Source organism: Microtus pennsylvanicus, chromosome 22 (assembly GCF_037038515.1).
Source record: "Microtus pennsylvanicus isolate mMicPen1 chromosome 22, mMicPen1.hap1, whole genome shotgun sequence".
In the NCBI taxonomy this organism is placed as follows: Eukaryota; Metazoa; Chordata; class Mammalia; order Rodentia; family Cricetidae; genus Microtus; species Microtus pennsylvanicus.
In genome coordinates, this window is record NC_134600.1 from 34,928,344 (window position 1) to 34,942,077 (window position 13,734).

A 13,734-nucleotide genomic window follows, 5' to 3' on the forward strand; every position below is an offset into this window, starting at 1 on the left:
TCCTCATTCTTTAGTCAAGGGGCATTTAGGTTGTTTCCAGGTTCTGGCTATGGCAAACAATGCTGCTATGAACATAGTTGAGCACATGTCCTTGTGGCACGATTGAACATCCTTTGGGTATATACCCAAAAGTGGTATAAAATTGTTGGGTCTTGAGGTAGGTTGTTCCCAAATTTTCTGAGAAATTGCCATACTGATTTCCAAAGCAGCTGTACCAGTTTGCACTCCCACCAGCAATGGAGAGGTGTTCCCTTTACTCCACATCCTCTCCAGCATAAGTTGTCATCAGTGTTTTTGATCATTCCTACAGGTGTAAGATGGGACCTCAGAGTTGCTTTGATTTGCATTTCTCTGATGGCTGAGGATGTTGAGTATTTTCTTAAGTGTCTTTCAGCCATTTTAGAGTCATCTGGTGAGAGTTCTCTGTCTAGCCAGAGACCTCTGTAATCCCTTTGTGTCTATGGTAATGTAGAAGATGGAGACAGGACAATCCTCAGAAGCTCACGGGCCAGCTAGACTGTCTTGTGTAGCCATGAGCAGTGAGAGACCCTGGCTTAAACAAGGTGAAAGTGGGGGGGGGGGGCTGGAGAGATGGCTCAGAGGTTAAGAGCATTGCCTGCTCTTCTAAAGGTCCTGAGTTCAATTCCCAACAACCACATGGTGGCTCACAACCATCTGTAATGAGGTCTGGTGCCCTCTTCTGGCCTGCAGACATGCACACAGACAGAATATTGTATACATAATAAATAAATAAATATTTAAAAAAAAAAGAAAAAAGAAAGTAGGGGAGCAACACCTTAAACTGTCCCCTGACCTCTGCGTGCGTGCGCGCGCGCGCACACACACACATACAGACACACACACAATAAAAACCAATTGAATACAAGTGAGCTTCAGATGGTTCGGACATGATTTTTATTTAAGCACGGGCTTTTAGCATGGTCCACCCTGGAGCGCAGCCTTCTGCCTCACAGCTAGTCTGGGGCTACAGGGTGCTGGCGTGGCTCAACTCCACCAGAAGGTATGACTATGAGCCACAGGAAAACAACCCATGAAGAGAACACAATGAGAAGAACATCCACCGTGTTACAAATCACTTTGTCATCACAGACACAAAATGGCACTCATTGTTAGTAGATAGCCACAAAACACTTGAGAAAACGGTTTTAGACAAGGTGACCGGAGCTTCGTGGTGGGAGGGACACAGGGTGCTCATCCACAATCTTTAAGTAGAAAATATTTGAAGGTCCAACATTCTCACTATCCACAAAATGATGCTAAATCAGCAAACATGTTAAAGAGCACATTAAAGGAGATAACAGTGTCTTTACAGCTATCATCTTGAATAGGTATTTGAATTAACTTCCTGCAGAATACAAGGAGATCACAGTCCAGCAGCAAATCATTGCAACATAGCAAGTAGATATGGTTTTAACGCGTTACACTGCGGAGGAGAATACGGAGGACGGACAAAGATAACTTAATCATACGAAACGAGACACAAAGCTGAAATACAGTCTACTTAAATAGCTTGGTGACCAGGGAATGCTCAGTACTGTGCTAAAACGCCATTTTAAAAGTAAAATCTTTAAAACTTTGTGCTTAAACTTCTTTTCCTGTTAAACTATTTCTTATTCTTAATACTGACACCACAAATTACAAGAGGTCACAATTCCCGCCGACGCACCGACGTGAAACATTGTACACAGAGAGGCGACTCGCCGTTAGTTCACAGTGTAGGACAGTGGTGTGCACTCGGTCCGGAAGGGCTCTCGGTTAGACAGGTCCTTCGTAGACCTCTCCCGATATGCGAAGCAGTGAGAGGGGTTTCAAAAAGAACAGGAAGTGACACATCACACACGTCGGAAGGGGAATCAACTTGGATTCTTCATGGGTGTGGCCTAAGCGACCTTCTTCTTCTGCTGTAGAAGTGCCTGAGACCATGCTGCCGTGAAAAATTCATCATGTAATTTTGTTTTCGAGTGCTGTTAAAAATCACGGGAAGGGAGCAGGCGGGGAGGGAAAGGAGAAAGAGCATGTAAGTTCCGTCATCGAATGTGGGATCTATTCTAAGGTCCCAAGGTAGCCTGATATTTATTTTTTTTTGAAAATTTTCAGAGTTCAGAAGTCATGCTGACTTCAGCACCTAGGGGCAGAATAATTAAAGGCTGGTCCCTGGCTCCCTGCCTTTGGCCCTGAAGGCCCTTTCTTTACAGATCCTGAAAACATCATCTCCCCGATGAACTCCATCCCGAGGATGTGTGCACTATACCCATTACCCTAGTTACGTACATCTTTAGCAGTTAGCAAAAGTGATTGGGTTACTTTAGTCAACATTTCCATTTCAAGCTTAAAAGGCTAAAATAAAAAAAAAAAACCAAAAGATTTGTTAGCAGAATGAGCTAGCCTTTCCTTGTTTGGTCCCTCACACAGAAGTGATGCTGGGCTCCACTGTCTTTCAATAAGCAACTGGGGTTATATTCAATAATCATCAATAATCATGTCTTGGTGAAAGAGGCACATCGCTGAAAAGGTTCATACAGGTGCTAGGGAAGTGTAACTGAATGTATAACCCTGCATGTGTGCATTTATAGTCTTCCATATACGCACACACATTCCTACACGTTCCATACGTGAAGCTGATACGTATGCTGAAAACGGATATCAGGACGCCTCGGGAATTAAACAGTAGTTTCTGCGACAGTCGCTGATGTTTTGGTCTGGTATTTTCCATTTTTCAGGCAGGGTTTTGCTATGCTGCCCAGGTTGGCCTCAAACTTAGGTTTCTTGGGCCTCAGCCCCCAGGGGGTTGGGGTTAGAGGCCTGCACCCCAACTCTCACCTATCCTCACTGCTGTGAGGATCGTGTTTTCATACATTGACCCGAAGGGCAATATGTTTATACGTGGCATTAGTACGTGGTTTGAGGGCAAACCTATCAATATGTTCTCACTGTACTGAGATTCTCGAATGCAGGCAGAGATGATGTCAGTGTTGTGGCTACCATCAAGGGCAATAAAAAAGGAACTTGGATTAGGGTAGAGGTAAAGGAGAATTTTACCAATAATCAATTACTACCAAGGAGTAAAATAAGTTTTTTGAACAATATATTCTAGGCACTGTACTTAGCTATAAAAATTTAGGAAGCTTTAAACCCACATCTTGGGTCTGGCCCTTGCTGCCTTCCTGCCAGCATCTGAGGTCACCTTGAGTCCTCTGCAGTATCACAATGGCCCCTAAACCAACCTCCGTGTCTCTATTCTCCAATCTATGGAGCGTACAACTTACACCTAAGAGAACTGTCAGACTGTACGCATGAGTACTAGGCCTGATGCACACACACAGTAAATTCACACACCACCCCTGGGACCCTTTCCTTCAGAGGTCAGCTTTGTTAGCAGAGTAACAATCTATCCAGAGCTCCTACACCTCATAACAACATCCTATGCTACAAAGCCACAAATCTCACGTCCTCTCCATGATCAATCCTGCTTTCAGATTGTTTCTTTGGATCCGCCCCTAGGCCGACTGCTCTGTGCAAGCTGCTCTGGGCTCCACCAGCCACTTAGCACGCCCTCTCCACCGTATCCGCTTTCCTGCTGACAGCGCCCCCTCAGCAGTGACTCTGGTTTTTCTGTTTTGAACTCCCACAACGCCCATTCCTGCTGGGTGGAATTTGGACTACTGTCTTGGCTCCCCACACGTAAGCTCCTGATAATCTGGGGCCTGCTGTCCAGCTCTCTCCACCCCCAACCGCAGCACTGCGCCTCCTGCTTGACCCGTAGGTGGTCAAGGCATGCTATCGAACCTTTGTTGACTTACTGATTGGATTCCTGCTGTAAACCATTACTCTTTAACTATAAGGAATAATTGCAGAGTTAAAGCAATGAAATTATTCTGTCAAAACACGTTCAAAGGCAAAGTATTCAAAGAAAATTTAAGATGGTTAAATATTTTACACAAAAACCCAAACAAGCAAGATACCTAGTTATTGCGTTATAACTTAGATTGAGGTGGCAGTGATCCTGTATATATGAGAATAAAGACATACTTAACTTTAAACGAAGTTGTTACTAGCATCAAAGAAAATTCTACGTGAAGCTATTTTATTATAGAACTGCTTTAAAACTTCCATCTTTTTGTGTAAGAAAAATATTAGCAGGCTGAAGGTCTTTAAAGAGGCTTACAACTAATTTGGGAATATCCTAATTCACTGGGCATACTGAGTCGGTTTACGTCGCTTTATCTGTGGATTCCCATGAAGCTTCACACGTGCACGGAAGAGTGACTGCTTCAGGTGTCTGGCATGTTTATAATTGAATCTAAGCAGCTACACTTTCAAAGCTTGGAGCTAACTAGTGATCTGCTTATGAGTCATTTGTATTGTGGTCTAATGAGGTGGATTTTTCCAGCTCATAAGCCTGTTCATGAACCACAGGGAATGGTAATAACCGAGTGTCGTCTGTCTCTAGGTCCATTTAGTAACCCTCAGTGAATGTTAAGCTGCTACTCTCTCTGTCTTCTAAAATCTCCAACTACAAGACTGTGTTAGAGCAGTTTTAATTACAGGAATTTTAAACACATTTAAAAATCCGTTATTGGTCATTCTGAGGGGAACTTATTTTGCTTTCAGTACCCGTAGATGCATGATTTAGATAATGTCATAGTAGGTGCAACTGAGCTCATGAGATTCATTTTTTTCATTGCAACTACAGGGGAAAGTAGTTTTTAGTTATACGTTCAATTCGAGCAGCGACACTCATCCCAAGGTACAACCTAGCACTGGACAAAACAATCTGTTCTGACTGTCGATATAACGACGTCTTTAAATCATTCTTCACGTGCGCCATTGGAAGAAGGGAGCGTTTTTTTTCTCTGAGTTTTTCTATAAGTGCCGACTGTGATTTCCACTATTTCTGGGATTTCGAAGACTTAGATAGCATGTGGAATTAGAAAACGCCTCCCTGGTTCTGCATAGAAAATACTGTCACTGCGCGATCTTGGAGGCATTTGTGATCCGCACTCTTTTGAGTCAGTTCTTCTTACTAGTTATAACAGTTTTCATTTATTATCATGAAAACAATTAAATCTGATTTGGAAAGATGAATTCTAAAAGACATGGCAAGACGGGAAGATTAGAAGAGTCTGAGCTTGTAGAGATTTAGGCATCTTATCAATCAGTAATTTCTTATTTTCATTGTATTATACACAAATGGCAACTTATCTGAAGGCAGAAATAAGGATTCAGTGACTATACTTGTATCTTCCAGAGAAACTCGGGTGAGTTTAGGATGGGTGCTGCTCTTCAAACTAACCCTGGGCACAGAGGAAGTTGTGCACCCGATGGCATGTACTTTCAGAAAGTTCCATGCCAAATACGTGGACGCACAAATGAAGGGTTCAGATTTCTCTCCTGCTTAGTGGAATGAGGGTGATATTTGACCACTCGGGAAACGGTCAGGATGAGATGGAAAACCTGGACACTGTGTGCACATGTCTAGTACTTAGCACCATTTTACTCCCAGTCTGGACAAGTAGAAGGTGGTCCATCCTACCGATGGTCATGACCCAGAACTCACAGGTGTTAAGAGTAAAGCTACCCCACACTGCCAATTATTAACCTTAAATTGGTAAGTCAAGGCACCTTCATGCAAATCCCCTGGCTGATAGATCTTTTGAAAGTCGTTCACTATAGACTAGAGATCTTTTGCGTATATTCCTAATCCCATTTCTCCTAAGGAGTTTACTAACTGTGAGCTCTTCCAGGCTGTCTAAGACAGAGCCAGGCACACTTGCCCAATGAGAGAATGGTGATTCCCATACCCCAGCCTATGCCTCTATATTCGATATTACATTATCCTAGACTCCTCTTAATCTGGCTGAATTTATGTGCATGTTGAACATTCCATTCAATGTATCCCAATATCAATATAACTGCCTTTCTCAAAAATTTTCACCTGTAAAAGGTCTTCTACAGAAATTCTCAGCTAGCTTTGGTAAAACCGAGAGTGAACAGTAAAAAGTTCTCAGGATGTAGTGAGGATGACTTACCTTACTCTAGTAGGAAACCAGTGACAGCAAATAATGAAATATAATACAAGTTAAAAAATGCCTCTCAACGCATGCAGCACTGTGATTAGTCATAAAAGCCTGATCAGGTTTAGGTGCAATATGGGATTTTTCATCTCTTTTGAAAATAAAAATTGAACATGTTATTTCTTATCCTTCAATACCTGCTATAGAGTTATGCTTAACTTTTTGATGTAATGAAACATGCAAAATTTGCTCATAACCATATGTCAAGGTACACGTAGCTATAACACTACATTTGGCATAAATGTTACATATAAAGGAGAAATATTAATCATTTAATATCTACTGCACATTTTATCTGAGTTTTCAATTAATTACATTGTAGGTACTGTTAACAGCCGAAGAGAGAAGGAATGGGCTTTAATGGAGATGTCTTCTACATCAGATAACACAGTCCAATTTAATAAAGGAAAATATGCTTTGCGACAAATGTAATACGCTCATCTTCATAAATCATTTGTGCCAAAAATGTGACAGTATCCTGATGATGAATAGCAGGAGGGGATGGTCATGATGGAACTTATATTAAAATCTGACAAATGTGTTTAGAGCCAAAGTTAGCAGCATATTCGTTTTCAATTTTCAACAAATGTGGCAACAATTTGCTTGTTATTAAATCAATTCATAAAGGCTAACTTTTTTTCCTGGGTGATTTGCTTTCAAGGGACACATGCAAGAAATGGGCCCAGTTCGCTATACACATGACAGGTTGTGACTGAGACACGCACACAGGAAATGTGATGTGTGGATGGAATGTATATTGGGCGAGGGAGATTCTTAGGATAGACGCGCGAGTGCCCAACGAGAGGGGTTGAGGCAACTCCCCTTTACCCTAAGAAGCGCCCTCCTAGCATGGATCTTGTGAGGGATCTGCCCAAGTGTCTTCATAAACATTCACTGAGAAGCAGATATCCTGCACTAGCAAGTGAGTTTCACCTGACCGGCGGTGATTAGGTTATTCTGTATCATTTGGGCTTTACGGAATGAGGTCTCTCTGTCAACTAGTGAGGCTGGAAAGAACCTGCTGGTTCAGGGCAGACAGATCAGCAGGAGCTAACCGTCAGTGTGCAGGGCTCACTGGCAAGCGAGAGGGAGGGCTACCCTCTCACGTACGCACAAGGCCTTGCCTGATGAACGCTGAGAGGGCGGGGTCTGTCTCAGCCGCTCTTTATGTTCATGACCCTCAGATCTTTCCACATATGGTCTTCTACAGTTAATCCGTTACGCTAAGAATGTTTTATGTGTCACATTCATTTAGGAAATGCTCCTATATACCTTGAAACGTTTTTCAAAGGCGTTGAATTTGTTCTCATCAGGCTCACATGTCCTCGGTAAATATGGGCAGTGTGGACATTAGTGTAAGATACCATGCACGGCCAGAGCTTTTCTTTCTAGACGTTTTTAGCATGTGTCCTTGGTACGTATATACGCAAGCTAAACTATGACATTAAAGCTAGATTAATGCGATCACCACTTGCAAAAGAGAATACATTCTAGAAGTTATATAACTGACATGTATGTTGCAAGAACATATTAACAGCTCTGTCTGCATGTTAACTAGGTTGTCCCCGCATGTGGGTGCCCTCGTTACTCTTCCTTCTCCACGTGGGAGAGGTGAGAAGCATTATTAGCTCATACAGCTAAAGGCTCTTCTAGGGAAGTGTAGCCAAGTAAGAAAAAGCATTTCGTCAGAAGGTTTTCTGGACACATTCTACCCTACTTCTTAAATACACATACTTTCATAGTAAATTTTGTAGCATTTATGAACAACGTGACCCTCTGCTAGACTCTGTGTCTTGCAGAACTGAAGGACAACAGGGTTGTTATGGTTTATTTTCCTGAGTTATCTGGAGCCTTCTATCATACACTCATCAAATGATAAATTGTATTGTAAAGCTACCAAGTACATATTAATGACTGTCTTAAAACTTTTGTGATTCTTACATAAAGGAAATACTTTGAAACGTTATAATGGCATAAAATCATATCTTGAGAACAGAGCAAAAATATCAAATATATATAGTTCTAAAGCAGAATTCTTTAGGAATATATCTGTTAAGAATCATTTATTAAATTGAGCTCTGCGAAGTACATACTTTTTCTAAAACAAGGGAAATGCAGTACTTCTATAATTTTATCACATTTTGAGATGTCACTAAAGATAAATCATTTGTTTCTAGAATTATAGGTACTGTTATCATATGGTCTAAGTGTAAACCTATCATTTCTGAGTCACTGATGACCTGGAATTAACAGGCTAAGCAACACCACGTGCTGGTGCCTTCCTTGTTCTGAGGGCTTTGGGTCCTGAAGCTCCGAGACCATGACGCATTGTGGCTGGCATGTGTTAAATCTTTAAAAAAAAATCTTAAAACTCTGGGACTGAACAACAACGAAGTCTTATAATACAGATTACAGTTCCAGAATGTAATAAGAATTTCAGTCTTATGCCAGTATCATGATGCTGGCGGTTGCTTACAAAAATTAATACCAACACCAGGTATTCTAGAAGGTTCTCTTGGGGGAAGAAGAAGCAGGGGGAAGGCTACCCGATGGAACTCTGAGAGTCTCTGAGGGAGCTGAGTTTTGTTTTCTGGTTATGAGGGTATTACACCGCGCCAAGACCCCATGCATTCTGGGTGTTGGCAGTGGCTTCTCTAGGCGGGAGTGGAAAGTATCTATTCAAATGCAGATATTCTGAGGATCCCTGCACCCATCAAGGACAGAATTGGCTTCTGCTTTCTGCTGAGAATGGGAAAGTTCTAACGTTTCCGGGGGGAAGCTGGTAATGCGTAGTTAGTGCTCTAAGCCCTGTTTACGCAGGTCGTCTGGGCAGAAGGCTTGAAAGAGATGTGGCTGCTGACTCTAAGTCAGTTCACAAGAAGCCCCGAGGTGCTTTAAAAAGTTGATGCTCAGTTTTTAGTGCAGCAGAGGAAGGCCAGACTCCCCAGAGATTCTGAGCATCCCTCAAATGGATCTCTTTGCTCTCAGGAGAGAGTTCAGGGCGTGCTGGCTCTAGGACTGGATTCTGGTCGAATTGGTCCTATTTCTCCTTCTCCTCACTGTGTACATATATGTGATTGTTTACAGTCTTTAGGAGCCCAAGTGATTCTACTGGAAATAATGCAGTTGGAGGAAATCAATAGCCACAGGAAATATCAGCCTCATGTTTAGATCTAAGGGTCTGACTGTTCCTATCAACTTAGGTTTTCGTCTCGTGGAGGCAGAGCCCAGCAAGTGGTCCAGAAGCAGCAGCGCACACGGTGGGAGCTTGTGTGGGGGACCGGGGTTGCTCTTGGAATCGGGATTGATATGGATGCCATGCAAGCAGGTGCCTCGGTGACAGCTAAGACAAGGGCTAGCTCAAGACTGGAGAATTCAGCTCATGGCTATGACAGAAAGAAAACAAATCTGGTAGGTTTCCTACCAATTCATGACTGAAATTTGCTTTCGAAATGACTGAAATCAGCCACCACACGGCTGATTTCATTTTGGATCTGGCAAACAGAATGAACGTTTGAACCTATCTACCGAGAAGATTCGCCTCTCCTTGCCAACAACTTGGAGCCACCAGTTCGAACTCGTCGAGACATAGGCATCCCCGTTTTACAGGAACTAGATTGTCAGAGAAAAAGCAAGTCATCTCGTTGCAAGGGAACAGCCAACCCAGCCAGAGGAGAGTAGTGATAGCTACTCTACAGGGGACAGACAAGGGGGAGGACACCCTTAACTCTTGGGGGGTGGGGCTGTCTGTTGTAGTTCAACCAAGTCCTCAAATGCAGAACGCCTCTGGGGCTGATATAGGTCTTCATCATGGGCTCATTCGCTATGAACACTCTGTCTACAGACCAGCAGAGATCATTCTTTCAGAAGGTCATTCTATTTTGTAAGGCAACCCAGATCAAGCATAAGACATCACTTCCCATTTACCCAGAGACTTCTGTTTTGTTGAGTCTGATCAATCCCGCCAGTCCTTAAACAAACATTTTACTTATCGAAGCTTTCTAAAGCCTGTGAAGCTACGTTTGGGGTTTTGTTATACTTCACTGTTGACTTGAACTAGCCTGAAGCTGCTGAAGAATGTTAGCCACAAGTGGACTGTGGGGGCCTTCTCATTAGGTCTACTTCTTCCTGAACCAAGGAGCATGCCAGGTCAAAGGAACGTCAGACCTTTCTGAATGGACACAGGGTGCTAAGCAGCAGGTACTCACAGGACGACCTCCACATGGTCCAAAGCCCACTGATCATGACCTGTTCCATTGTGACGCGGCTGCCACCAGCGCAGCAACACTCCTTTCATCCGTGCCTCCCTGCGTCATAGACAGAATGACAAAGCAGCTGAATATTTAAGACCTTTCTTCCAGTAGGTGAGCTGAAGATCTCAGACAATCTGGTGGGCTAATCTAAGTCAAGACCGTGATGTACGCAGAATCCAGATTTGCTTAGTGCCTAGTACTCTTCCAAGCAGTATGGAATTTTATTGGCAGCTTAAGGCTCATGGTCTCTTTCTCCCTCCTTCCCTTTGTCCTAACAGTATCCAGCAAGTAACCTGTTTATCCACGAACATGAAATGCTCTCTGGGACAGGTTCTGTGCTAACGGTTTGGTGAACAAGGCTAAGCAAAGTTGATATGGTTGCATATTCCCCAGATTTCCAAATGGTCACTCTAAATAGAGGCTCAAGGTTGCTGCTTTCCAAAGGACTAGAGAAATATGCACAGTGTCTTTGCACTTAGCTCTTCATCCATTCCCTCTTGTCCTCCTATCTTGATTGACTATTTGCCTCTGGACCTCTGGTAAACAGCAACACAATGCTGGTGGTCTGGGCTATCCTGGCTCTGCCACTGCCTAGGCTCATGGCATGGGCCCAATAACCACCCAAATTCCACGTCAAACTCAAGGATTCCCAGGAATGGGCAGGAGATCATGCACTCCCCTTAGGGCCACTTACAGAGGGACGTTGTAAGACACCCGCTGAGCCTGCATAAAGTCCTTTGGCTGGTGTTGAGCGATGACATGCCAGGTGATGCCATTGTTGACGCTGTACTGCAGCAGCACAGCCTTGTCCACCGCGTGGGGGCCGCTGAGGTCACTGTTGCAACTGTCTGTCTGGGACGTGCTCCCAATTTGTAAGACAAACATAATTTTGCTGAAGAAAAAAGTTAAGGGGAATCAGTTTCAGATGAAAGTTGGAAACATTAAAGGAGGAAGAAGATCTCAACCTTTGTTCTTCCTAAAGTTCGTAATTCCTGAGTTCATAACACAGTTGGGTTTTGTGGGCTCCATGTCTGGAGATTCAACCAGTCGCACACAGAAGATATTCAGAAAAAAAAAACCTGTCCTGAAAGTGTACAGCCTTTATCTCCTTTATTATCCCTCAAGCAAGACAGTGTATCATCCATCTGCAAGGTTTATACATTGTATTTATATATTTATACATTGTGTTTATATGTTTATACATTGTATTTATGTTTATACCTTGTGTTTATATGTTTATACATTGTGTTTATATGTTTATACATTGTGTTAATATGTTTATACATTGTATTTACATATTTATACCTTTTGTTTATATATTTATACCTTGTGTTTATATGTTTATACATTGTGTTTATGTTTATACATTGTATTTATATGTTTATACATTGTATTTGTATGTTTATACATTGTATTTGTATGTTTATACATTGTATTTGAACACCGTAAATCACGCAGAGATGGGACTCACACAGGAGCTTTAGTGTGGACTAAGTGTGAGTACTGCATTGAAGAGGGATTTGAGCATCCCTGGGGATTCTGGAATCAATCTGCCATGTTTACTAAGGGCTGACTGTGTAATCAAAATATGAATAAACAGTTCTGACTTTCAAAGATGTGTCCCTCTTTGCAGGATGCTGGAAACCAGTTTAGTATACACCCCCCCAACCTTCTGTTCCCTAAACAGTCACATAGGCTGGGCAGCTGAGGACAGGGAACACAGCCCCAGTCTGTGTGCTGTTTGCTTTTTACGAATCGCTCCAATCTGGACAGCATCTGGACAAGGATAAGTGATCATGTCTATTTTAGGAGAGGCCAGATGAGGAAAAGCTGAAGTAGAGCCTACAGGCTCAGGCTCACTTCTCTTCTCTCCTAGGTGTCGTTCCCCAGACATCCTTCTCCTTGGAGGACACAGTTTTCTGTGTGTGCATGTATGAACATGACTGTGTGGTGTGTGGGTTGGTATGTATCTGTATGGGGTGTGCATGTGCACGCATGTGTGTGGATTCCGGAGGTCGATGTCAGCTGTCTTCTAGAGTTTTGAGGCAGGGTCTCTCCTTGAACCTGGGGCTTACTGATTCAGTTATCCTGGCTATCTAGCAAGGACCAGGCATCCTTTCCCTGCCTCTCCAGGGCTAGGATGATAGCTGTACGCCTACACTTGGCTTTGTGTCAGTCTGGGGGTCTAAACTTAGATCCTCATGTTTGCATGGTACTCATTGAGCCAACTCCTCAGCCCTAAAGACATGGATTTTTAAACACAGAAGCATATCCCCATGAGGTTCCCTGCGTGGCTCCTGGACACTTGCCACTGCTTAGCAGGAACTCTAGTCCAGTTCTTCGGAATCTTTACCCATTATTAGGCTTCGGCAAAATGGCTGCTAAGGAGTAGTGAAGAACTCAGGGTCTCCCTACCTCACTTCTGTAATTCATGCAGTTTCTGCTCATTCTGCTCTGAATTACGAATAGCCATCTCCTATACATGTGAATAATTAAAGATCTCATCATCCTTCATTTCTATTTACTGACCTTACAGATGCTAAACATAGGTATACAATTGTATATATATATATAAATAAATTTTCATGTTATATTTATGAATTGGATATGGCTAACATTAACTTATCTATGTAGATTCTCATTGTCCATTCTTTCTGTTACATTTAGCTATTTCTACTACGGTATCACCACTTGACTCGTTCATGTGGGAAGAAATAACAAAGACTTCCTAAGATAAATTTACACAGCCATCATTCTGAGCTGTTAGCACACACAATGGTCCTTTGATATTAAGGCTCCTTGGATTAGTGGACATTGTTGCATGAAATTCATGATCAGGTCCGGCTTGTGATCACTTCTGTGTCTTGAACATGGCACAAGGGTTTGCTCACCTTGCTCGAGTGAGATCCAGTGGCTTGGTAGCAGCTTGTCTTATCTGACAGCCATTGAAGTAGAGTGAGTCTCCGTGGGCATAGGGTGCCAGCTGTCCACAGCCACTTCCGATGGTGCCACCCTGGATGGTTTCCCAGTTGGCTTCAGTGACTCTTGCTGATTCAAAATTATCTTTAATGTAACTTGGAAGCTCGTGACTGAAGACAGAGCAATCATCCCCTGGGGAAAAGGATCACAGGGATTGGCACCAGCTGGAATAAACATAGTCCTCCAAGAGCGCAACAATATTCAATTTCAGATATAGCCTCACATACTGCAAGAACAGTGAAGTACCAAAGTGCATCAGACCCAGGAGCAACCATTTCTCATGTATTTAGGTGACTGTTGACTTATGCTGAAAAAAGTCCCAGTAGTTTTGAGTCAGCGCTCATTAAAACGTGCACGTGAATGCACTTAATCTGTTCTCTACACGCTACAGCGTCTGGCCAGGCTGG

The 13,734-nt window shown here is 42.9% G+C and overlaps 1 protein-coding gene across 3 annotated transcripts in view; it reads right to left on the minus strand.

The window, feature by feature from the left end:
* Positions 1 to 892: 892 nt before the first annotated feature.
* Positions 893 to 13,734, minus strand: part of Reln (reelin) — a 426,015-nt gene continuing 413,173 nt past the window's right edge. Inside the window, exons 61-66 of one of the 3 annotated variants that reach the window (XM_075956444.1) lie at positions 13,240 to 13,459; positions 11,043 to 11,240; positions 10,304 to 10,402; positions 9,624 to 9,707; positions 6,051 to 6,186; positions 1,864 to 1,985 (exon numbers count right to left, since the gene is read on the minus strand). In XM_075956444.1, coding sequence (XP_075812559.1) covers positions 6,057 to 6,186; positions 9,624 to 9,707; positions 10,304 to 10,402; positions 11,043 to 11,240; positions 13,240 to 13,459 — 731 coding nt within the window. In that variant the 3' untranslated portion in view covers positions 1,864 to 1,985; positions 6,051 to 6,056. Of the gene's footprint in view, positions 1,986 to 6,050; positions 6,187 to 9,623; positions 9,708 to 10,303; positions 10,403 to 11,042; positions 11,241 to 13,239; positions 13,460 to 13,734 lie in introns of all 3 variants that reach the window. The other 2 variants (XM_075956442.1, XM_075956443.1) reach the window with 2 other exon arrangements.